The following is a 23,024-nucleotide window of genomic DNA, read 5'->3' on the forward strand; positions in this document are numbered from 1 at the left end:
AAAAAGGATTCAAACTGGAACCCAACCACTCCCCGACCCATCCATCCACCCATCACCCATCCACCCATCACCCATCCACCCATGCATTCGTCCATCCACCCATTCACCTATCCATTCGTCCATTCATCCATCCAGCCATCCACCCATCCATCCATCCATTCATCCTTGCATCCATCCATTCTTCCATACATTCAACATTTATTGGGATCCAGACACTTGGTTGGATCCCTTTCCACTTAAGATGCAGAGACATAAACAAACTGTTATAGTAGGGAACAATGACATAGAACAGGTGTGAACACAGTGGAAGAGATGCAGTGAGTGGGATGTGCTTCAGTCTGCCAGGAGATATTAGTGAGGGTCTCTTGAGGTGGTAATATTTGGTCTTGTCCATACAACTATGTTGCCCAGCATTATCTGATTAAAAAACTAGGCGTGCTTGCTAAAAATACAGATTCCTGGAAGACTTGGATTCATAAGGATTGTGGGTAGGGCCTATACATCTCTATTTTTGACAAGGGCTTCAAGAAACTCATAAAGACGCCCATTGAGGACCACAGTCATATTATAGTCTGTCTCTCAGAGTTGTCTGGGAAATGGGAGACTGCTTAGCCTTTATCAGTTATTCCCCTGCAGTTACCAGTTGAGAAAGCTGAGGAAGGTCAAGGGAAGTTAAGGGCCAAGACCACTCTTAGAGGCAAAGCCTGAGTGAGAAGCCACTCTCCAGGCAGTGCTCTTTTTCTTACTCTATCCTGGTTTCTTCTTACATAGTGGTGTTTTAAGATTCCTTCTGATTAGAATTATTATGCAATTATTCAGTAAAGCCATTTTATAACTTTCCAAGAAGCACACATCTAAGACAAGAAAAATTAAGCATTAAAATTCGTAGGATCATCTAAACTTTCCTCTGGGTGTGTGTGTTTCTCTTAAATGAATAACCAACTTCTCACTTGTTATTTATGGTAACTAAAGCTGCATCACAGAAATTAAATTCAATTTGGTACAAGATTTAGGATAAAGTTTTAAATAACTCTCAACCCAATCCTAGAAACAGGATAAATGTGTTTTACAGTTTTAAAACTTTATGTTTTTAATATACATGAATATACATGTGCTATGATTTTTCCTGAGAATTAATCATATGACTTAAATTTTATTCACACCATTGTCCCTTGATCATTTAATAAGTCAGGCCAATCCAAGAATAAGGGTAAAACTAGGTGTGTCTATTAATTCTGGTTAGATCCCAAAGCTGGTGTCTAAAAGTAAACTGGATTTTTTTTCCCCTGGGGAGATCAAAAAGTACTCAACTGGATTTGGGCATATTTTATGACACCTGCTCCACCATGGCAGCTTAATTAAATAAAATTGTCAGCATCTGCCTGACAAATAATTGAAAAAAAAAAAAAAAGTCAAGTCTCTTATTTTGCAAAAGATATAATTTTAAGCAAAGCTGTGTATTTTAACAAGTGGTGATTCATAACCCCCCCTTCACTAAATGAAAGGATTTTGGTAAATGTCTTTAGGGTCATCGTAAATTATTCACCAAAATTTTAAAAGTGTATAAAATATTCAATTTGTAAAAAACAAAATCTTTAGAGTTAATTTGTATTTTTTTCTACCAATTTTCTAAATCCATCCAAATCTAAGTGGAAAGACAAAAATATATTCAGCCATGACATCTTGAGCTACCCATCTTTGGGCCTACTGAAGTAGAGGCTATACCTGTGTTAAAGTTTTGTGTTTTTTTATGGTTCATCACAAATTCCCTCTCTGTCTCTCTCTCTCTCTTTAGGGGTGAGGATATGGGAAGAAACTATGAGGTTAATTTCAATTAAAAGGCATACTGAGGAATAAACGTTGAATGGGGAAAAACTGGATCTACTGAACAAGAAATTACCAATAAATTATTATTTTTAATGTAATTTTATTGAGGTATATTCACACACCAGATAATCATCCAAAGTGTACAATCAATGGTTCATGGTATCATCATATATTTGTGCATTCATCACCACAATTTTGAACATATTTATTACTCCAAAAAAATAAAAATAAGAATAAAAATAAAAATAAAAAAGAACACCCCAAAATCCCATACTCCTTACCCCCCCCCATTATTTATTTATTTATTGTCTTTATTTTCTTATTCATCTGTCCATACCCTGGATAAAGGGAGTGTCAGTTGCAAGATTTTCACAATTACACAGTCACACTATAAAAGCTATATAGTTATACAATCATCAAGAATCAAGGCTACTGGATTACAGTTCAACAGTTTCAGATATTTCCTTCTAGCTTTTCAAATACACTAAAAACTAAAAAGAGATATCTATATAATGCATAAGAATAACCTCCAGAATGAGCTCTCAACTCTATTTGAAATCTCTCAGCCACTGAAACTTTATTTTTTTAATTTTTTAAAATTAAATTCAATTTTATTGAGATATATTCACATACCATACAATCATCTATGGTGTACAATCAACTGTTCACTGTATCATCATATAGTTATGCCTTCATCACCCCAATCTATTTTTGACCCCTTTCCTTACATCAGAAAGAATAAGAAATAAAAGTAAAAAAGAACACCCGAATCATCCCCCCCATCCCACCCTATTTTTCATTCAGTCTTTGTCCCCATTTTTCTACTCATCTATCCATACCCTGGATAAAGGAAGCGCGATCCACAAGGTTTTCACAATCACACTGTCACCCCTTGTAAGCTACATTGTTATACAATCATCTTCAAGAGTCAAGGCTACTGGGTTGGAGTTTGATAATTTCAGGTATTTACTTCTAGCTATTCCAATACACTAAAACCTAAAAAGTGTTATCTATATAGTGCATAAGAGTGTCCACCAGAGTGACCGCTCGACTCCATTTGAAATCTCTCAGCCACTGAAGCTTGATTTCATGAAACTTTATTTTGTTTCATTTCTCCTCCTCCTCTGGGTCCAAGAGGTCTTTCTCAATCCCACAATGCCAGGGCCAGGCCCATCCCTGGGAGTGACGTCCCACGTTGCCAGAGAGATTTACGCCCCTGGGAGTCATGTCCCACATAGGGGAGGGGCCAATAAATTATTTTTAAAATAAGTAGTGGTTTGTGTACAGGTTCTTTTAAAAATCATTACTAATTATTTTAAAGCAATTTGTTTATAGATATAATCCTCTCTCTTTTCAAGACTCTTTTCATTCTAGAATCTGTATTTCCTCTTTCTCTTTCTTATTTTATTTTTTTCAACAAGAAGGCATTGTGTCTTATCTACTTTCTGATTGAGATGTGGACTGTTTTAGAAGTAGGTACTTTCGATTTCCTGGATTTTACTTTTCAAGTGGATTTGGAAGTACTAATAACCCTGGAGATGTTAGCTGGCTTTCCAACTTTCAATCTTCAGTATAAACAATTTAAGCTAAGTTTTTCAAAATTAATATTAATTTAAACCATCTGTCCACCATCTGCTAATGTGAGATGCAAAATCAGAGTTTCTTTGTGATCTTTAATCAGACAGTTAGGAAAACACATATACATTCATAAAATGAATTTAAATTTATTTAACAAAGAAATTCTTCTGAAAAGTTGTTCTAAGGCCATGTATTCTTAGAGTAAAATTAACTTTTGCTAGAGTGTGGTTTTATGAAGATGAGTGCCAAGTTTCAACAGCCAAGCTGCCTAGTTCACACAGAGCCCCAGGTAGAAACAATATCTTTTGAAATACGTTTTGGAAAGAGAAAAGAATGCTGTCATCAGTTGATATAAAATATTGATCTCAAGAAATTCAGAGTTTGCATTTGTTTAATTTATAAATGTAGAAATGGGGCCTGCCTTGGGAAAAATACAATTATATAAAATCATCCTTTTGAGGAGTAAATTTGAAGTGAGGTCAAAATTTTTAATGCCTTCCTTGCCAATAATTCCATTCTTTCCTCTTTTTAGATGCTAACTGGGCCTTAGACATTTACTCCACCATTCTTACATAACCTGCACATGATCCTTTCCTAACTCAAAAACCTTTGATTTACTTTAAAATTAATTCTTGTAGGAAGGTGAAGCTACATGATGTGAAATATGTTAGTGAATGTTAAAAAAAAAAATCCATTCATTCATCCTGATGTCACAAGAAATTTGATATCTGGATCACTATAAATTGATTTTTTTATTTTTTTTCACTTCATATATTTGGTGCTGTATAGAGACCTGGCAATAGAAATTCAAGATAACTATTTGTCTACTTGGAATAGCAATTTTTTGTAAACAATAATGGGATAAATTTGAATTCTAAATAAACTTATCATAATTACAAACTTTTAAAGTCTGCATCTAGTTGGTCCCTTGAAAAAAAATTTTTTTTTAATCTCAAGCTGAATATATTAGTTGGTCTAGTGGAATATGAACCACATTTTTACTTTCTTGAGGATGACCATGTTTACCTACACCCCCTCTTATTAGGGAGATTTCACTGAGCTGTTGACAAAGATGTACATGTACAGTAGTGCTTCGCTGGGGTGACATCTAGGGAAAATGATCCTGCTGCACCACCACACAAAACCAATTAGAGAACTATTTTCTGCGAAAGGTTAGGAATTTACGTGCGTTCTCATGAAAAGATGTACCTTTTAATTTCTTTATTAAGATGACATCCACGTCCCTTGAGACTTTTCAGGATGACAATCATTTGCTCATCATGTAAGAGCATACACTCACTGAAATCACATCATGGGACAAAGGGGAAGACCCTGCTTCTTTGTTTCACATTTTCCAAACAAGCTACTTCACAAAGTGATCATTAAAACCATATATGTTACTAGGATTTTTTTGACAGGAATTTCTAGTAAGAAGCAAAAGGTAAGAAGTGGTACATACTCAACTGCGGTTGCCTGCTGTTGGGTTCAAATACATAACCATGACTGGTGTTGATGTTGTCACAAACATTGGGACTGGCGGTTTGATGTGCTGAGCCCTCGAGCATGGGACTTGCCCTTATGAAGCTCATTACCATAAAGGAGAGTCTAAACTTGAATGTAATGGTGCCTAAGAGTCTCCCCCTGAGTACCTCTTTGTTGCTCAGATGTGGCCCTCTCTCTCTCTAACTGAGCCATCTCGACAGGTGAACTCGCTGCCCTCCCCCCTACGTGGGACCCGACTCCCAGGGGTGTAAATCTCCCTGGCAATGCAGAGTATGACTCCCGGGGATGAATGTGGAACCGGCATCGTGGGACTGAGAGTATTTTCTTGACCAAAAGGGGGATGCAAAATGAGATGAGATAGTTTCAGTGGCTGAGAGATTTCAAATGGAGTCGAGAGGTCACTCTGGTGGACATTCTTATGCACTATATAGATAACACCTCTTAGGCTTTAATGTATTGGAATAGCTAGAAGTAAATACCTGAAACTATCAAACTCCGACCCAGCAGTCTGGACTCCTAAAGACAATTATATAATAATGTAGATTACAAGGGGTGACAGTGTGATTGTGAAGACCTTGTGGATCACACCCCCTTATTCTAGTGTATGGATGAGTGGAGGAATGGGGATAAAAACTAAAGGACAAATGGGGTGGGATGGGGGGATGATTTGGGTGTTTTTTTTCACTTTTATTTTTTATTCTTGTTCTGGTTCTTTCTGATGTAAGGAAAATGTTCAGAGATAGATTGTGGTGATGAACGCATAACTATGTTATCATACTGTGGACAGTGGATTGTATATCATGGATGATTGTATGGTGTGTGAATGTATTTCAATAAAACTGAATTTAAAAAAAAATACAAAAAAATACATTGGGGTGATGAATGCACAACTATATGATGGTACTGTGAACAATTTGTACACCATGGATGATTTATGATATGTGAAATATCTCAATAAAACTGAATTAAAAAAAAATTCAAAAACATAACCATGGTCAAATTATCCAGACATTAGAAATTCACCAACTTCTCAGTATCTAAGGTGAAGATGTCAAGTGTTGGCAGTTATCGGTTGCATTTTGAAAAGTGAATAAAATTATTCAAATCTGCCACAGGTTTCTGCTTCATCCTTTTAGGTTATTTTGTATAATGCATTCACAAGGGAAATTGAAAATTTCAATAAATTGTTTTATCTACTCATGAGAAACACAAAGTTTAACTTTCTTTTAATGAGTGACTTTTTTGACGTGAAGAGCAAAGATTTGGCCTCACAAAGCCAAAGGCTTACTTAGAATTGAAGCACCAGCAATGACTTTTATTTGGGAATGTACAATAAATTCACAATTTATTAAGTGCTGAGAGAAGTGACCGTGGGAGTAATTAGAGCCTGGAGAAGAAAGGCAGAAAGTCAGGGAGGACTTTTGGGAGAAAGTGATGCTTGACCATGAGTCCTTGTTAGCCAGGTGAAGGACGGCATTCCGAAGGAAAAAGCCCAGCAAGAGAAAAACTGAAGGCAAGAAAGGGTGTGGCAGGAGCAGGCTTCAAACAATTTGGGGCATTACTGGTGCAGTAAGCACAAGGCAAGCAGCATGGGGCTAAGCTGGAGAAGCAGATGGAGACCAGAGACTGGGGAGTTTCGTGAGGATTACATTGTAAACTACATTTCCTCGATTTCTAAGATGCTTGATTTTTACATTTCAACTTTTTTTTTCCTGAAATCATAATAGACACAATTATTGTTCAAAGAGACGCACCAGCTGCCAGGCAATGGAGTAGGCTGTGATGAAACCAATACTGCCTGTTTAGGTGAGAACTCATCCATGCTTAGAATTTTCCCCAGTTGAATCATTTGTACCTTTCCCCCAAATATTACCTTAAAATGGTAGCACCAAAATGAAAAATTGTTATATATACAAAAGGTTGCCTTTGACACTTGGCAAAATAATTTAAGGTCAAAAAAAAAAAAATGCTGGCTCTCTGGGAATGGAACATACTATTGGAAAGCTGGGTAGAGGAAGATGTAAGGAGCTGAGTGAAGAAGGGCATGCGTAAAGATGATCTAGATAAGGAATATTCAGAGACAGTGAAAGATCTGAAGGTGCAGTGTCATGGATGCCAAAGAGGAGAATGTTTCAAGAAGGAACGAGAGATCAGCATGGCCAAGCCAGGTAGAGAGAACTCATCAGATGAGGGTCGGGAATGATCTGAGTGAGACAGAAGGTTGGTTAGGGTTAAGAGGTTTCTAGGAGATAAGCAACTAGAAGCAGCAAGTGTAGGCAAATCTCTTCAGAAATGTGAATGCAAAAGAGGAAAAAAAAGAAGTGGCAAGTAACTTGAGGGAGAATGTAGGAGAAGCTTACACATGGTAACAGGCTGAGGGTGAGGACCCAAGAGAGAAAAGAAAGGTGCCTGTGTGAAAGGAACCAACAATGGTGAGCCAGCCCAGGGGAGGCAGGAAGAAAGAGTCATGGGGACAGGTAAATGGATTGTCCTGAACCTTCTGTGAAATTGGAGACAAGGTGGTAAGGATAGTTGTTTGGTGGCGTGTGGGGATCTGAGTGAGATCATAGATGATGTCTTCAATTTTCTCATGAAGTAGGGAGAGTGAACTGAGATATCTCAGTCCCTGAGAGCTGGGGAGAGGAGTGCAGCCCCCTCCTGCCTCCTTCCAGCACACGATAGATTGTGGTGGTCTAGCCTGGAGATTGGTCTTCCAGGAAAAACACAAGGTGGACAAAGGCAAAGAATGGATGTGGGGTGGGGAGAGGAAGGGGTGAGTGGCCATTGACTAGCCCAGGTGATAAACTGTCATAGAAGGCTACATGCAGAGGTGGCCACAGTAATTCCTTCTATCCCTCCACGTGTGCTCCTTTGCAATGTGACTCTGCCACTCCTCCAACGAAGAGGTGATGTCTATTTCCCTAACCCTGAATCTAGGCTGGACGTGAGGTTTTGTAACATCTGAGCCTAGACCTCCAGAGAACTTGCAGCTTTTCCTCTCGCCCTCTTGAAGCATGTGCTGCCATGAAAGGAAGCCTAGGCTAGCCTTTTTGAGAATGAAAGGTCAAGTGGACAAGAAGGCCCAACCAGGCATGTGATGAGGCCATCTTGGACCATCCAGCTCCAATCAAGCTGCCCAATGACTACAGCCATATAAATGACCCTAGGCAAGACCAGACTGCTGTTTTAAGCCATTACATTTGGGGGATGTTTGTTACACAGCAATGGATAGCTCATAAGATGGATATTATGGACCCCAAAGGAGGATGAGCTAAGAACATCCCAGCATTTCCCCTCAGCCCTATGATGTTTGGGATGTGTGGTAATTTTGCCTTTTCTTTCCCCCAAATACTTTATTGAAGTTTGAAGCAGAACAAACATTTTTATATTAAAAATACATTCAAGATTTTTCTGCTACTATTTGTAAAACCAGGCCAAACCAAACCAAATGACAGGAGGTTGCATGAAGGTGGGGTGCTCCAGGTACTCTCAAAAGAGTTGTGCAATTTTTTTAATGTGCGAATTACTGTACTGAAAAAAATACTTTCCTTTTGTATTTGCACTACAAAATAAAAGCCCAATAATATACAAATATTCCTTATTTGCCTAGAGAGAAATATAAAGACATTAAAGAGCAAGTGAGAAATTATGACATATGTAAGTTACTTTCAGAGGTGCTGCTTACCTCCAAGGAGAACAGTGAAAATATCACCATGCTGCTTTTGAAGTGTTTTTATGAAACCTAAGGGATCTTTTTGGAACTGCAGGGCCACTCCAAAATAAGGAAGCCAGCCTTTTATCAATGGAGGCTCACCAGGTCTCCTGTAAGAAAGAAAAAAACAAGAAAAAAGAAATAAAGAAAATGAAGTCATTCTTATTTCAATACACATTGGGCTACTTATCCTGTCTGGAAGCCTATAAATGGATTGGAAAAGCAACTTTCAATTCTCTCATTCAATGATCCTTATATACTCATAAACATGTATTTCCTGAGTGCCTCCAGAATGCATGGCTCTCGGTAGACAGCTCAACTCACAACTTTTACTGAGCAACGTTTTTGAGAAAACATGACTTACAAGGCACAACTGGCCACCGGACCAGTTAAGTCACAATTTATTCTGTTTATTTTGTGTTCAATTTCTCATCACCATAATTAGGTACCTGTAGACTTAATGAGTCTGTGAGTGAGGGTATTTTTATGAAATGAAATTAACTGGGTGATATAATTTATTCTGTGAAACTGTCAGTTCAGTATGGAACCTTAATCCGTCAACCTGTGAATCTAGCAAAAAGCTAGTGCAGGCAGCTTTGTGTGGGAAGTGACACGGAGTAAACTATGCGTAGAGGAATCGAAGGGTTTTTGCTGCATACTAAGTATTGGGCATTGGGTAGTTTGTTTGCCAAAGTAAAGCTTTTTATTATCAGGTATCTATTAGACTGGAATTACATACATATAGAAGGAAAAGTAAATAATCTTGAGAAAAGCTTTATATGTGGTTGAGGATTGTAAAAAAACCTCAATATTAGTTTCCAAGATGTGTAATTTGATATCTTTTTTTCCTGGAGATTCTTCTTCCAACTACAAATGAATAGAATTATTTGTTAAATTTTACTAATAATTTGACAATTTTTTTAAAAAAACATATGAAGCATCCCTTAAAATACTACCTGTGACTTTAAAAAGGTTTCTTCCTTTTTTGACCTACAATCTCAGCAAAACCGCACTTCAAAATTTCTTCCCAGTCATTTATTTGGTGAACTAAATCTGATTTAAAGTAAAAAACCCAAAGCCATTTTATCCTAGAAGGGATTAAAACAAATATTCAAAAGAACTCTGATTCTCTATCCCATCTGTGAAAATGACTTATACTACATGCAGTACCAGCCGTTTTGATACTACATGCAGTACCAGCCGTTTTGATTAATCACAAGATATTACTAGCTCAGATTTAATCAAAGATCAAGATTATGATCATACCAAGCATAGATTTTTATGTAGCTAGATTAACTCTATCAGAAGCTTTTATTTTCCCACAATCCAACATGGTAGAATTAAACTTAAAAAAAAAAAAATCAGATATTCTAGGGGAAAAAGTAAAACAAAGCAAAATGAAGTGGAGGTGTGATACATGTATAGGAAACAGGTGTCAAGACTTTGATTTTCCCTTTGAAAGGCAATTTATTTTCAACTAATTTATAAAAAGTGTGCTGATATTTAAAGACCTCAACCCAGAAACAAGAAAAGAAGAGACACTGCATAGTAATACGCATCTTATTCTTCACCCTTTTCCCCATTATTTTTTTGAATGCAACGTTGGTAATGGAGACTCACTTTTTCAAAAAATATAAAAATGTACCAAGAAAACATTGTAATGTTTAATTTTATATCCAAAGATTAAACAAAAGCGACTGCACATACAATCTAGTGGAGCAGGATCTCCAAGTTAAAAAATGCAATGCATGTGACATATATATGGATCCTTTTCAAAATTTGCAAGGGATCTATTTGCCAAAGTTCTTTTCAAAATACTAACTCCCTTCCTTGGTCTACTTTACTCTGGTTTAATGTTGCTTGAATGTTGCATTGTGACAAAGAGCTGGAAAAAGCTTTTTGTCATAGACTAATTTAATGTAACTAATTTAGCCCTCTATGCTCTGTCATTCGGTCAAAACCTGTATTCTTCACTGGGTTTCCACAGGGGGAAATGATGGAGCTCAGAAATCCAGGGGAACATTAAGTTAATGTTGAGAGTTAGGGAAGCACATCAGGAAGCCAGTTTATTATTACAAAGATGGGAGGGTCACTCTTTCTTATGGCTGTGTTTGTTTTGGCAGTAATATGCTTAAAACTCTTAAACGCCATGTCACAACCGTGCGCATTTAAGGGAGAAAATATACTTCTAGTTCAACCAAAGACCCATGGAAGATAGAAAACAGAAGTCTATTTTCAATGGTATATTTGTAAAAATTATGTGGGGGGTGGGGGCATCTCTGAAACGATCCAGAAAGGCCTGTCGACGCATGGCACAGTGCATACGGTGCTATTTGTCTCTCTATGGCTTTGAAAATGAAATACCCACTGTCCACTGCTGTGTGAGGGGTAGGATGTTTTGCGCTTGCTGGGGATGATCAAGTTGCAAAGCCTCAATGGAATGGATCCTGAAGCAACGGTAGGCAAAGAAAAAAATAAATAAATAAAACCCCATGGTCAATACTCCCTCTTAATCCTGCAGAAACAGTATGTTGCTTTCTCATATCTTTTCTTCAATTTACCTAAATTAGGGCTTATAAAAGTTCTCAAGGATTAAACCCAAGTTCTATCTACCACTGCTCATAGTTTCTTCCATACAAGTTGTGAGACACATTGTGCCAGTTTGAATGTATTGTGTCCCCCAAACACCATTATCTTTGATGTAGTCTTGTGGGGCAGACGTTTTGGTGCTGATTAGATTTGCTTGGAATGTGCCCCACCCAGCTGTGGGTGATGACTTGGACGAGATATTCCCATGGAGGCATGGCCCCACCCATTCAGGGTGGGCCTTGATCGGTGGAGCCATATAAATGAGCTGACTCAAAGAGAAGGAACTCAGTGCAGCTGTGAGTGACGTTTTGAAGAGGAGCAAGCTTGCTAGAGAGGAACGTCCTGGGAGAAAGCCATTTTGAAACCAGAACTTTGGAGCAGACGCCAGCCATGTGCCTTCCCAGCTAACAGAGGTTTTCCGGATGCCATTGGCCATCCTCCAGTGAAGGTACCCGATTACTGATGTGTTACCCTGGACACTTTACGGCCTTAAGACTGTGTGTAGCTAAATAAACTCCCTTTTTATAAAAGCCAATCCATCTCTGGTGTTTTGCATTCCACAGCATTAGCAAACTAAAACACACATCTTCACCCAACTTTAATCGTTTGCAAACTGACAGTAACGGTCCAACTTTGGAGGCAAGTATTGGGGAAGAATCTAAATATGTAAAGTAGCTATAAAATATAAAAGAAAGTTAAGACCTTTGGTTAAAGAATAAAGCACACAAACAACAATTTAAGAGTGGACTGACACAGAATACTCAGTCTCTCAGTATTTGAATATCATCTTAATGCTTCACAGTAAAATAAACAGGTTAAAAAAACCTTGTCAAGTGACCTATCACCCATCGTTCCTGTACACATTTAAAGTCCAGAAATTTCTACAACAATCTATACTTGTCAAAGCAATTTCCTCTTTTTCATTTTTTTCTGTGATCATTCTAGGCTTGACCCTCATCTCATGTCTGGGTTATTACAACAATTTCCTAAATAGGTGGTGAGCAACTTCTATACATGTGCACTGATGCAGGAAAAATGAAAATGTTTACTGATTAAAAGGATTAGATTATGTCCTTTTTTAAAGAACATAATATATTTTTATTAGGTCACCTACTATCTGTAACTGTATAGTAATTATTTTTTTAATTTTGTCTAATTAATAAGGATTTTCTTTTTAGGTGTTTGGTTAAAATTTCAGAAACCATGTAACTGATGTGCCCAGCAGTATCTGATTATAATACCAATCTTTTGGACAAACTGCATTGAGCAAAGGCACTTTTGAAGCTGCCCTGTTTTTCCTTTCCTTGACTGACTTTGGAAGCTACTTAATTGGGAGACGTAATCTGTCTCCTAGTGTCTCTTTGACACTCTCTGTTTCCTCACTTGGCCCCAACAGGAGCACAGGAGATACCTAAGAGTCTTCCCACAGCTCTTGATAACTGAGAAGTGGCCTGCCTGCCAGGTTCTGGGGGAAGGAGCCTCACTGCAGGGCTGTGGAGAGGAGGGTCCAAAGCTCCTGGGAGTGGTGGGGTTGGGGTCGCGTCCTGGCTCATCAGCAGTGGCAGCCCAGGCAGAGCCAGTGAAGGAGCCACAGGGCACTGCATGCACTGGGAGCTGCTGCAGCACATGCCCAAAGAACAGCCCAGGAGGCAGCCCAGGGAAGCCAGAGAAGCCAGCACGAGAGCACTCACCATCAACAGAGAGAAAGAAAGAAAACCCTGCATTTTATGTAATATTAGCACTAAAGAGACTAAGTGTTATTAGAATTGACTGAACTACTTTCAACTGGAAAGCTTCTGACTTTTTGGCCATCAGAGGAAATAGGGGCTCATGAGCCATTTGGGTTAAGTATAGTGAAATAAAGTTACATTTCTGCACATCTAACTCACATTGTGAAATTTTAAATCCAGTACGCTAGCTATGTGGGTGATACTCAGTTTCTTCCCCCCGTAAATGAGAATAATATGGGCCTTAGAGGTTTGCTGTGTGGACTGAGAGTATATGAGAGAAGCTGGTACAAAGAGCAGGGTTGGTTTGTCCTGCTATTCATATATTGTGAAGTTATACTTAAGTTGCTTTGCTCACAGCACATTCTCTGCCTGAACTGGTTCATCTCTCACACCCTTCCTGCTTATTTGTACTTTCACAGAGTTGTGCAGACTTGAAGGATCTCCATTTTATGAATCAGTGGCTAAACGAAATTGTTATATGCCCAGATACTTATGTATTCAAGAATATCAGGTGAACAGGGGAAAAGATGCTACTCAAAGAGCTGACCATCTCAGGGAAGGAAGTATCTTTGTTTAGAAGCCAGTTTCTTTGGGTGTGTTTGGTTATCAAGATGATCTCCTGCACAAGGAGAAAACAAGATCATGGGAGTTTGGGTGGAACAGGACAAGGGCATAGGAACTGGGAGAAGGGGGACAAAATAGTGAGGCGTGGTAGCAGATGGGGCGGTCACTGAGGAGGACAAGGATAGGACTAATGGAGGCTTTTAGGACCAGAAATGACCAATCTTTAACTCTAATAAGTTGTTTGCTGTCCTGGGAGCTGCATGACCTTTGTCATCTCAAAACATCCAGTGCAAGTCCATTACACACACAACATTATGTTGGTGGTAGTTTTTAAAATAGTGGGATTAGGGCAGTGTCTAGCTCAAGGGCTTTATGGGGTGGAGGGAAGGGGGCAAGGACAAAAGGTGCAAAAGGCAAAATGTAAAGAGTAGGCTAGGAATTCAGCAGAACACCGAGCCAGAGAGTACGAGCTCCTCAGCCCACTTTGGAAGGAATCCTGTGTATATGGGAAGACCTTGGGCTTCCACCACATGCAGGATGGAGACTGCAGACTCATTCACAGAGAGTAAAAATATGTCAGTATCGAAGGCTTTAGAGAGCAACACACGTTTTCCATAAATGTTTACTGCTTGAGAAAGAAAACGAAAACCTAGGTGTGTTTACAAATACAACCAAATTTACCATTCCAAATGGCCACTAAGTAATTATTAGCTAATTATCTTAGCACCTAAGAAAAACTAAGGAAAAAGCTCTCAGAAAGTCTCAATTTTTCCATCCATGATCCCAGAAACGAACAAATTTAGCAGAATGGTCAGACCTAAAGCGTAGCTCCATACGTGCTGTTAAAAAGTGTTTAGGATTGCATTAGCGTGTGGCTAGTGGGAGACGTTCTCCAATGCATGAGCACAGCAATAATAATTCATCCTCCAGTTATAATTTATCTGAGGGAAGAGAGTTCATTGACTAACAAGGGTACACGATGTTCATAAATATTATAGAAAAGATCAGCATTTAACTCAGGAGAAGATTGTAGCACACAGGGGCACCCACTTCTCCCTTCTGTGGGATCTGCTCAGCTGGCCTCACTGTCTCACAGGGAATCTGAGAATGGGGTGGATCCAGCCCTGAAGCTGCTGTGCATGAGCTAGGCTGAGTCCAGAAGGTTCTGGTTAAGAGGTGACCTGAACTGAGCCCTAGAGCCAAGGGTACTGGGTCTGCCCAGCGTAAGAGGGGAGGGGGAGAGAGTATGATGGGCTGTGAAGGCTGTGAGGGCACTCTGCCCCCGAGTCCATATCCACAGGGAGCAGACCCCAAGGGGTGCTGCAAGGCACTCCCCTCCGATGCCACCAATGTTCACTTTTCAGAGAAATGTTTTCCCCAAATAACTTTAGACGAGTAAAGCAGTTAAGTAACCACAGGTACAACAGCATAGTATTGTTTTCCTAAAAAAAAAAAGATATGGGAATATAAATGCAAACAAATAGGTCTGGTATACTTTAGCCTAAGATGTTCATGGTCAGTGTTTCTGGGGAACTGGTCTTTGGGGTCTTGTAATTTGTTCATGTGAAGAGGCTTTTGCAGAGGACTGCTCAGTTATTTTGTCAACTGTCCCTCAGTCTGGTTTGTCTGATGTTTCTTTCATGATGAGATTGAAGTTGCACATTTTTGGCAAGAATTCCAAGAAACGATGTGCCTTCTTAGTGCACTGTTGTTTTTGAAATATAGAAATGCCTTTTAGTGTTAAAATAAAAGTCATTTACAGAGGCACAGTCTTCTAAAAAGTAGCTGGTTGAAGGCCAAAAAATACCCTCTACAGAGGAATCAAAGGCTGCGTCGAAAAGTGAGCTGAACATTCTTAAGGCGGATGTGTGGAGAATGAGGTTCACCAGTAGGAAAAGCAGAGCCTTCCGCACCCACGCTCCGAAAATGAAAAACAGACAGTGGGGGTCAGATGCTGTAACTGTACAAAGAAAGTTCAGATACACAGGACACCCCGTTACTTTCACCAGGGTCCAGGTGACATGTCAATGAGGTGGTTTCTGGATAGCCAAAAAGCTCGGGGTTTTGTTTCACAGCTGGGGGTGCAGCTGTTTCATAGCTGGGGGTGCAGCTGCTAAACATGAGACTACTGAGATCCCCAACCACCTCTCCCAGGGTCCCCTGAAGGAAGAAGCCCCGTGACACAGGACACACAATCTCCACCCCCTTACAAAGCCCCAGTGCACCTCGCGTGCACAGGGAGTAATACAGGTTCATTCTTTCCTTTGTATATGATAAATCGTATTTTCTTTAGAACTCTTGATTCATATGTTGAACATAAATGGTCTGCTTAATATCTGTTTACTGCAAGAATCAGACATACTGTAATCTCCTTTCAGGATGAGCATTAATCCAACTCTGTCTAAAAAAAAATTATACAATTCATTACCATAAGTAATCTCTATTGTACCCTGCGCTTAACCTTCATTTTTCCCCCCAGTCCTATAATCTTGCAAATCCACTGGTGGTGTGTGATTGGCATCTGGTGTTCACACAACCTTTGCCTCACAAAGAATAAATGAAAAATCCCAGGATAAAAATGTCACTTTCCAGGTTTATCAATGATTCAATTCTCTGCTCTCTGGTAACTTTTGCAACCACTCTCAAAAGGTCTGTTAACCTTGTGGGTCATAAATAATGCCTTTACTCTTGAAATGTTTAGGCTTTATCAGGATGACAATTGACTCAAAACTTGATTTAATTTCCTGGTAGCAAAGATATTCACTGTTCAAGCACTTTTGATCAAAGCATTAAATGTAATGGCAATATAAAAGCAGGCAATGCTGAATGGTCACAAATTTCTCCATTATTGGCATGGAATCAGAGAAAAACCAACATGAACACAACCAGAGCATAACTCTAGTTATGTTCATATCTTCACACCCTAGAGCATAACTATCTGTATTCCAGATGAATCTTTAGCCGTCAGTTCATCTGCGCAATTGAGTAATCTGAATAAAGCCTTGTCTGTAGAATGTGCTTTGTAAACTCGATTCCCCTTAGCAGATTTATGCTAATGCCTTGATCAAGTGAGTGATTTATAAATGCTTTTTTTTGGATAGGAAGCCAAACCACATCAATGTAGGATTTCACTCAGATAAGTCTGTTGTTTAGCTTTTTGGTTGTTAGCTGGTACGGATGCCCAGTTTAGTGCCATGGAAATAATGTCAAGGTATATTTTTTAGAAACTATCTTTTACAATTTGATTAGGTCTCACGCAGGCCCTACAACCAATGAATGACCACATCAGTCACTATAAACTTGACCCTGGATTAATAGGGCATAATTTAAGCCTCATCATTTCTCATGTGAACTGTGGCAACAGAGTTCTGGTTACTCTTATCACATTGAAGCAAGGGTCCTGGAGCCACTGCATGTCTCAGATCCCAGGCTCTGTCTACTACCAGCTGGGCGATGTTGGCCAATTTACTTAACCTCTCTGTGCCTGTCAAGGTCCTCATCTGCAAAATGGAAACACAGTGTACTTCTGTCACATGAGATAAAATAAACGGATGCATGTAAAGAACTTGTGGCAATGATCTGCTCATATTAAACACTCAGAATGTTAGCTGTTGTTGTTGCTATTATTATTACTATCATAATCATCATCTTCATCGGTGTTATCTCCGCACTGCTACCTGAGATCACCTAAAACACAAACCTAATCATGTCTCCCCTGACCTCTCCTTCCTCAAGGTTTTCAATAGGCTACCAATTTTTGAGAAGGTCTTTCATTTGCTCGAACACTTTCTTTCATTTCCCTAAATAAGATTTTAGTCGGGGGCTGCCCTCATATGATTAGCTGGTCAGAGGATGGGGTACCAGAAATACCTGCCTACTTAGAAAGAAACTACAACTTTTCAGGTACTGTATTCTCTGAACAAACACACGTGAAGGAACGAAAGTGGCCCAGAAGAGCTCTGGATTTTAGGAGAAAGGCAGGCAAGAGTGTTTAAACGGCCTAGACAATTCTAAAAGATAGAAATCGATTCATAATTGAAAGGTATTTCAACGCCTTAATTAAAACAGAAAACCACGCAATTGAATTTGTAATTTCTGAGATGATCAGTTGCAAATTTATTTCACAGATGGGATTTGATTGGACTCCACGGAAGAGATATCAATTCCATTAACTCATCATTTCTTATATTTGATTAAATCATTTGATTTTGAAGTGTTTAATCAAAAATTAGAACCCACAGTTTTGTGGAAACTAAATTATAACAGAAGATAGCCCAGAAGTCCTCAGTAATGGCAATATAGAGATCAATGCCAGCAATGTATCAATGCATAATCAAGTCATCAATTGAAATTTCATCAGCCCAAGCCAATGAAGAAGCCAAGTTCCAAATTCTGCAGGCCAGCATTTAAATAATCAAACACTGCTTATCAGAAAGGCAAGTCAAGGTGCCTTGAAGCTTGCTGAGGTGGGAAGCTTATGAGGTAGGAAGACTAAGGTTCCTATGCTTTACCTGATTCACAAGGTGATAATTCATAAACATATTGCAACATTGGATAAACTATTAACATAGTAAAAGCTAACAGGAGAGTTATATTTTGTGACACAGCACATGGTGTAAGAAAGGAAATGGCATCGTTTTGATCTGATGAGTTAGAGGGCTTTACAAAAGGGAAAATGTGCAATTATTTTTCCCCCACAGACTGGTTCTTAACTTGAGCAGGTAATTTCAAGTCATTGATCACAAAAGGATTGTATGGCTACTTCAGGAAACCCATCATCAGCAATATTAGAGCATGGAACATAGAAGGCACGGTCATATTTATATACAGAAATCACCATGTTTGCAAATTAAAAAATTCTCTGAAAGACAAACTCTTATGTATTTTAAATATCCTAATTCTTGCAGTGTCCTTTATTCATGCTATTTTCTCTTATCTGCATTGCTCACTTGTTTTGTGAAATCAATTTTTGGTGTTTATATTATTATCACTATTTAGATAGTGTTCAATTGCTTTGTTTTCTATGTACACATTACTCATTCACTGTCAGTACTCTCTAAAATCTCCCTCAAAATGGTCAGGTATAGGGCCCTGAAATTTTCATGTATCTCTCCTATTGTCTTTTTTTTTTTTTTTTTTTTTTTTTTTTGGTTTCACTTGACTTTATTCATTTCACAGAATATATTATTTCTACTCCTAGATTTTTAATTTCCAAGAGGTCTTTTATGTTTTCTGATTATACTATATAAAATTACATTCTGTCCTTGTTTTATGAATGCAATTTCTTTTCTTATCTCTCTATTAAGCACAGTTCTTTGGAGATTTTTTTTTTCTGTTCCCTGAATTGTTTTTTTTCCAAGTTTCTTTTTTCTGTTTGTTTCCATGGTTTCTCTCTTTCATAACGCAACCTTTCCTCAAATGAATGGTGGTCCTTAGCTTCTTTCCACTTTGGAAACGAGGCACAAATGTTATTGGTGGGTCTGGTGGACTCCACTGTATTGTGGACCTAGTCATTTTGATTAACTACCCTCCTTTGCTAGTTAAATGGATAAGGATATATTCTTTTATGAATTTTAATTTTGCTTGGGGACTTTGGGAATAGAACACAGTACACAAATATATGTAAATATATTTCCTACAAAAAGTAAACTAACCGATTTTGAATTTTTCTTAATTACAAATGTTCGGAGATTCCTGCTGAAGTCATTTGGGGTAATGTTTGTAGATAAAAATTTTTAGAGTTCATTTCTATTTATGGAGATGAGAATAGACAAAGGTTGTTTTCACAAAATGCAAGGCTGGAGTTGGAAGTCAGGAAAGAGGGAAAGATGATGGGTTCTATAGCTATGCAAGTTGTCAGTTACAATTCTGGGGTAGAGTAAGAGATTTTATTATTTCACTGTGTTGTTCTTGAAATTATCCCAACACCACAGCAAGTGATATTAACTTGTTTCAAGGGCTGGGAGGATTAGGGAGAACTGGCAAAGAAAATGTCAGGTAAAGAAACATATTTCTTTTTCATTTGGAGTAGGGGTGTGTACGTGAGTGTGCGTGCCTGAATTTTAAATTGGAACCTGGACAAAGTCAAGTAATTCATTAACTCTTTCCACTGACCACCCCTCAGAAGGCAGATGTCTTAACTCCCAGTCGAATGGAAAGAATTAAAAGCAAGGACTCAAGTGTCATTCTCCTTATAGTTCCTCAGATACTTCTTCTCTCCTCAGTAATTTCTGGACCCTATGGTCTATAAAGGTGTTTTTTCCTCCTCCACAACCAAGCCAAAAAGAAGTAAACAGAAACCATTTTTAGACCTGTAAATGACTGTTCGGCCGGGTTCACAATTTTCATGTAATTCCTCAAAATACTCATTTAATGATTATTAATGAAAATTTAAAATTCATTCTCTTCATTTTCCAGATTTAAAATTCCATCTTGTTATTTTCACAGGATTTTATTTCCTGGAACGAGTATGAAAGAAACCAAGCAGTTTATATTGGAATACACTGATGCTTATGGCAGGGAAAACACACTAAAAATTAGGGGGAACATATAATGAAGTCTTACAACTCTGAACTAAAAAGACAATCCAATGAAAAAAAGTGGTCAAAAGATTTGAATAGACACTTCACCAAATAAATATATGAATAGCTAATCAGCACACAAAAAGATGCTCAACATCATTTGTCATTACGGAAATGAAAATTAAAAACCAAAATGAGATACCACTTCATACCCATGAGGATGGGTAAATAAAAAGAATGATCATACTAAGTGTCGACAAGGATGTGGAGGAACCAGAACATTCACATACTGCTGGTGGGATGTACAATGGTTCAACCACTTTGGAAAGCAGCTTAGCAGTTTCTTTAATGTTAAACATACCCTAAATGACCTCACAATTCCACTCCTAGTTGTCTAGGAGAAATGAAAACATATGTCCAAACAAAGACATATGTGTGACTGTTCATAGCAGCATTAATTAAAATACAAAAAACTGGAAACAATTCAACCATCTTGCAACTGGTGAATGGATAGGTAAAAATGTGGTATATTTATATACTGCAATATTATTCCGCAATAAAAAGGAACAAAGCACTGATACATTCAACAACATGGATAAACCCCAAAAACATTATGTTAAGAAGCAGAAGCCAGGCACGTGATTCTATTTATATGAAGTTTTGAGAAAAGATAAAACTATGAGGCAGAAAGCAGATCAATGAATCAATGACCCCATGGGGCCAAGGGTGGAAGCAAGGATTGAATGCAAACAGATGCAAGGAAACTTCACGGGGCTACAGAACTGTTCCAAAACTGGATTGTGGCAATGGTTGTACATCTGTATCAATTTGTTAAAACTCAGGGGGGAGAATTTCATGGTATGTAAATTATACCTCAATAAGGAGGTGTTTTCTAAGATTAATTTCATATTTCAATCATCAGTCAAGACTCTAGCATTCAAAAAACTGGATTTAAATTTCTATTATTGGGTCAAGAAAAAGCAAGGATTACTCAACAGAACTTAAATATTTGGTTAGAGATCACTGGTAATTTTTGTACCATCTCTATATATGAAGAAACATATTTTAATTTCCACGTTTTTCAAACAGGATCCTCTTCCTTAATGATTTTGCTAAACAATCTATAAGATTTTTTTAAAAATTCTGTTAGTAGAACAGTCTCCTGAAACTGGAAGAGATTTGGGAGACTCATCTAGTTAATCCTGTGTTTTACAAATCAGGAAACAGAATCAGAGAAGTAAAATAACTTGCCCAAAGTCGCACAGCTGTGAAGCAGCAAAAAGATCAGGGACTAGGTCTCCTGACTCCTAATCTAATAATTTTTTTCCTCTTTACTGCATTATCCAAGGAAAGAGAGGCATATGCCATGGTTAAGGGAATCCCGACTTTCTAAAATCAGATTTTTCCCTATTCTGATATGTTTTGCACTTGCAAGGAGCCCAGAGGTGATAATCCTATAAAGTAAATAAATATAAGATGTTATCTCCCATAGGGCAACTTCCGGTTGTGGCTAAATGAGCCAAGATGAAGAAACACTTCAAATAAAAGACTCAGCTGGAACAACATGGCAAAGAGGCTGCTTAGCTTGAAAGGGAGTCTGGCAGAAAGCCACTGTGATTCATAAACTATAATGTAATAAACTTGTATGAACAAAAATCTAATTTCCATATTCAACACTGGTTACCTGAATGAGCCATATGAGAGCTAATTTTTGGAAACAACATTAATTCTCTGGAAACAAAATGAGCCCCTTGGTACCAGCCACAGTGTGGTGGCTGAAGGGTTTTCCAATCCAACATCCCATAGATGCATTTTCTCCACCTCCAGATTCCAAGAGGTATTCCTAGAAATTCTTAAACTGAATTTTAGTCTAGTTTAATGGATTTTTTTTTTCATCACCTCTGTTTGATGAAAGTATAACACAGGACCAAAATTTAGACATCTGAACCAAAAGAAGAGAAAGATGAGGACATTTGAGTCTCAGAAAATTTGAAAGGCCTCTCAAGGTCACCAACTCAGAGAGCTCCATTATTTGTAGCAAAGTGACAAAGAGACTCATCGATCTATGGAACCAAAAGTTCTAGGAGACCAAAACCAGTGGTATTCACCCCAAAAGACCCAGGCAAACGAATTCTTACTAAAATCTCAGTAAAGTCCTGCAATAAGGAATGTGAGGATTTGAAATTCCTTAAACTTAAATTTTTAAGGAGATAGCTTAAGAACTGTGGCAGATTGCAGTATTGTTCGAATACTCACTGTCCCTCCCTGCAGGAGCATTATTCATTGATGCCCAATGATACCAGGCATAGCCAAGTGATTTTCTTTGGCCAAGGAACTGTGCGCAGTGATGCAGCACTTCTACTTCCCAGCAGAAGCTTTATGAGCCACCACCTGGCTTCACTTTATTCTCTTCCCATTGCCCCAGGTTGAAAAATGTCCCAGAGAGAAGACTGTCTTTCAGTCTGGGACCTGGAGTGAAGACAATGTGGAGCTACAACTGATTCATGATAAACATATAGACTGAAGGAAAAAATAAACTTTTCAGTTGTAAGCCACTGAGGAATTTGTTACTGCAGCGTAACTCAGCCAAGGCTGACTGATACAAGAGCTAACCAGAAAGAGTTTGGGTTTGTCTGTTGTGATTAACGCACCACATGGTGCTTTGCAGACCTTACAATGACTGCAAAAAAAAAAAAAAAGTGCTGTTACATCCATCCATCATCCCAGACCACTTCTCTGCAAATACTTTTGAGCTAATGAATACATTATGATACAAGACATGTACATGGAGAGATATATGAAAGTCCTAACACAATTCTGTTACTATATATGGTGTACTCTGATATTTTCTCTTCTATTTCATTTTTAAAAATATTTGTTGCAATCCTCTGAATTGATCTCAAGACCTATTCATGGATCACAATCTATTGTCCTTGGTTTTACTCATTGCCCACCTTGTTGGATTCTACTTGAATGGGCTTTCTGCTATTTTTCTTTTCT

At 38.3% G+C, this 23,024-nt stretch overlaps 1 protein-coding gene across 1 annotated transcript in view; it reads right to left on the bottom strand.

The window, feature by feature from the left end:
• LOC119509066 (cytochrome P450 7B1) overlaps positions 1–23,024 on the bottom strand; it is a 187,788-nt gene that overhangs the window by 31,770 nt on the left and 132,994 nt on the right. Inside the window, exon 2 of the mRNA XM_037802900.1 lies at positions 8,594–8,730. Coding sequence (XP_037658828.1) covers positions 8,594–8,730 — 137 coding nt within the window. The remainder of the gene's footprint in view (positions 1–8,593; positions 8,731–23,024) is intronic.

Source organism: Choloepus didactylus, chromosome 14 (assembly GCF_015220235.1).
Source record: "Choloepus didactylus isolate mChoDid1 chromosome 14, mChoDid1.pri, whole genome shotgun sequence".
In the NCBI taxonomy this organism is placed as follows: Eukaryota; Metazoa; Chordata; class Mammalia; order Pilosa; family Megalonychidae; genus Choloepus; species Choloepus didactylus.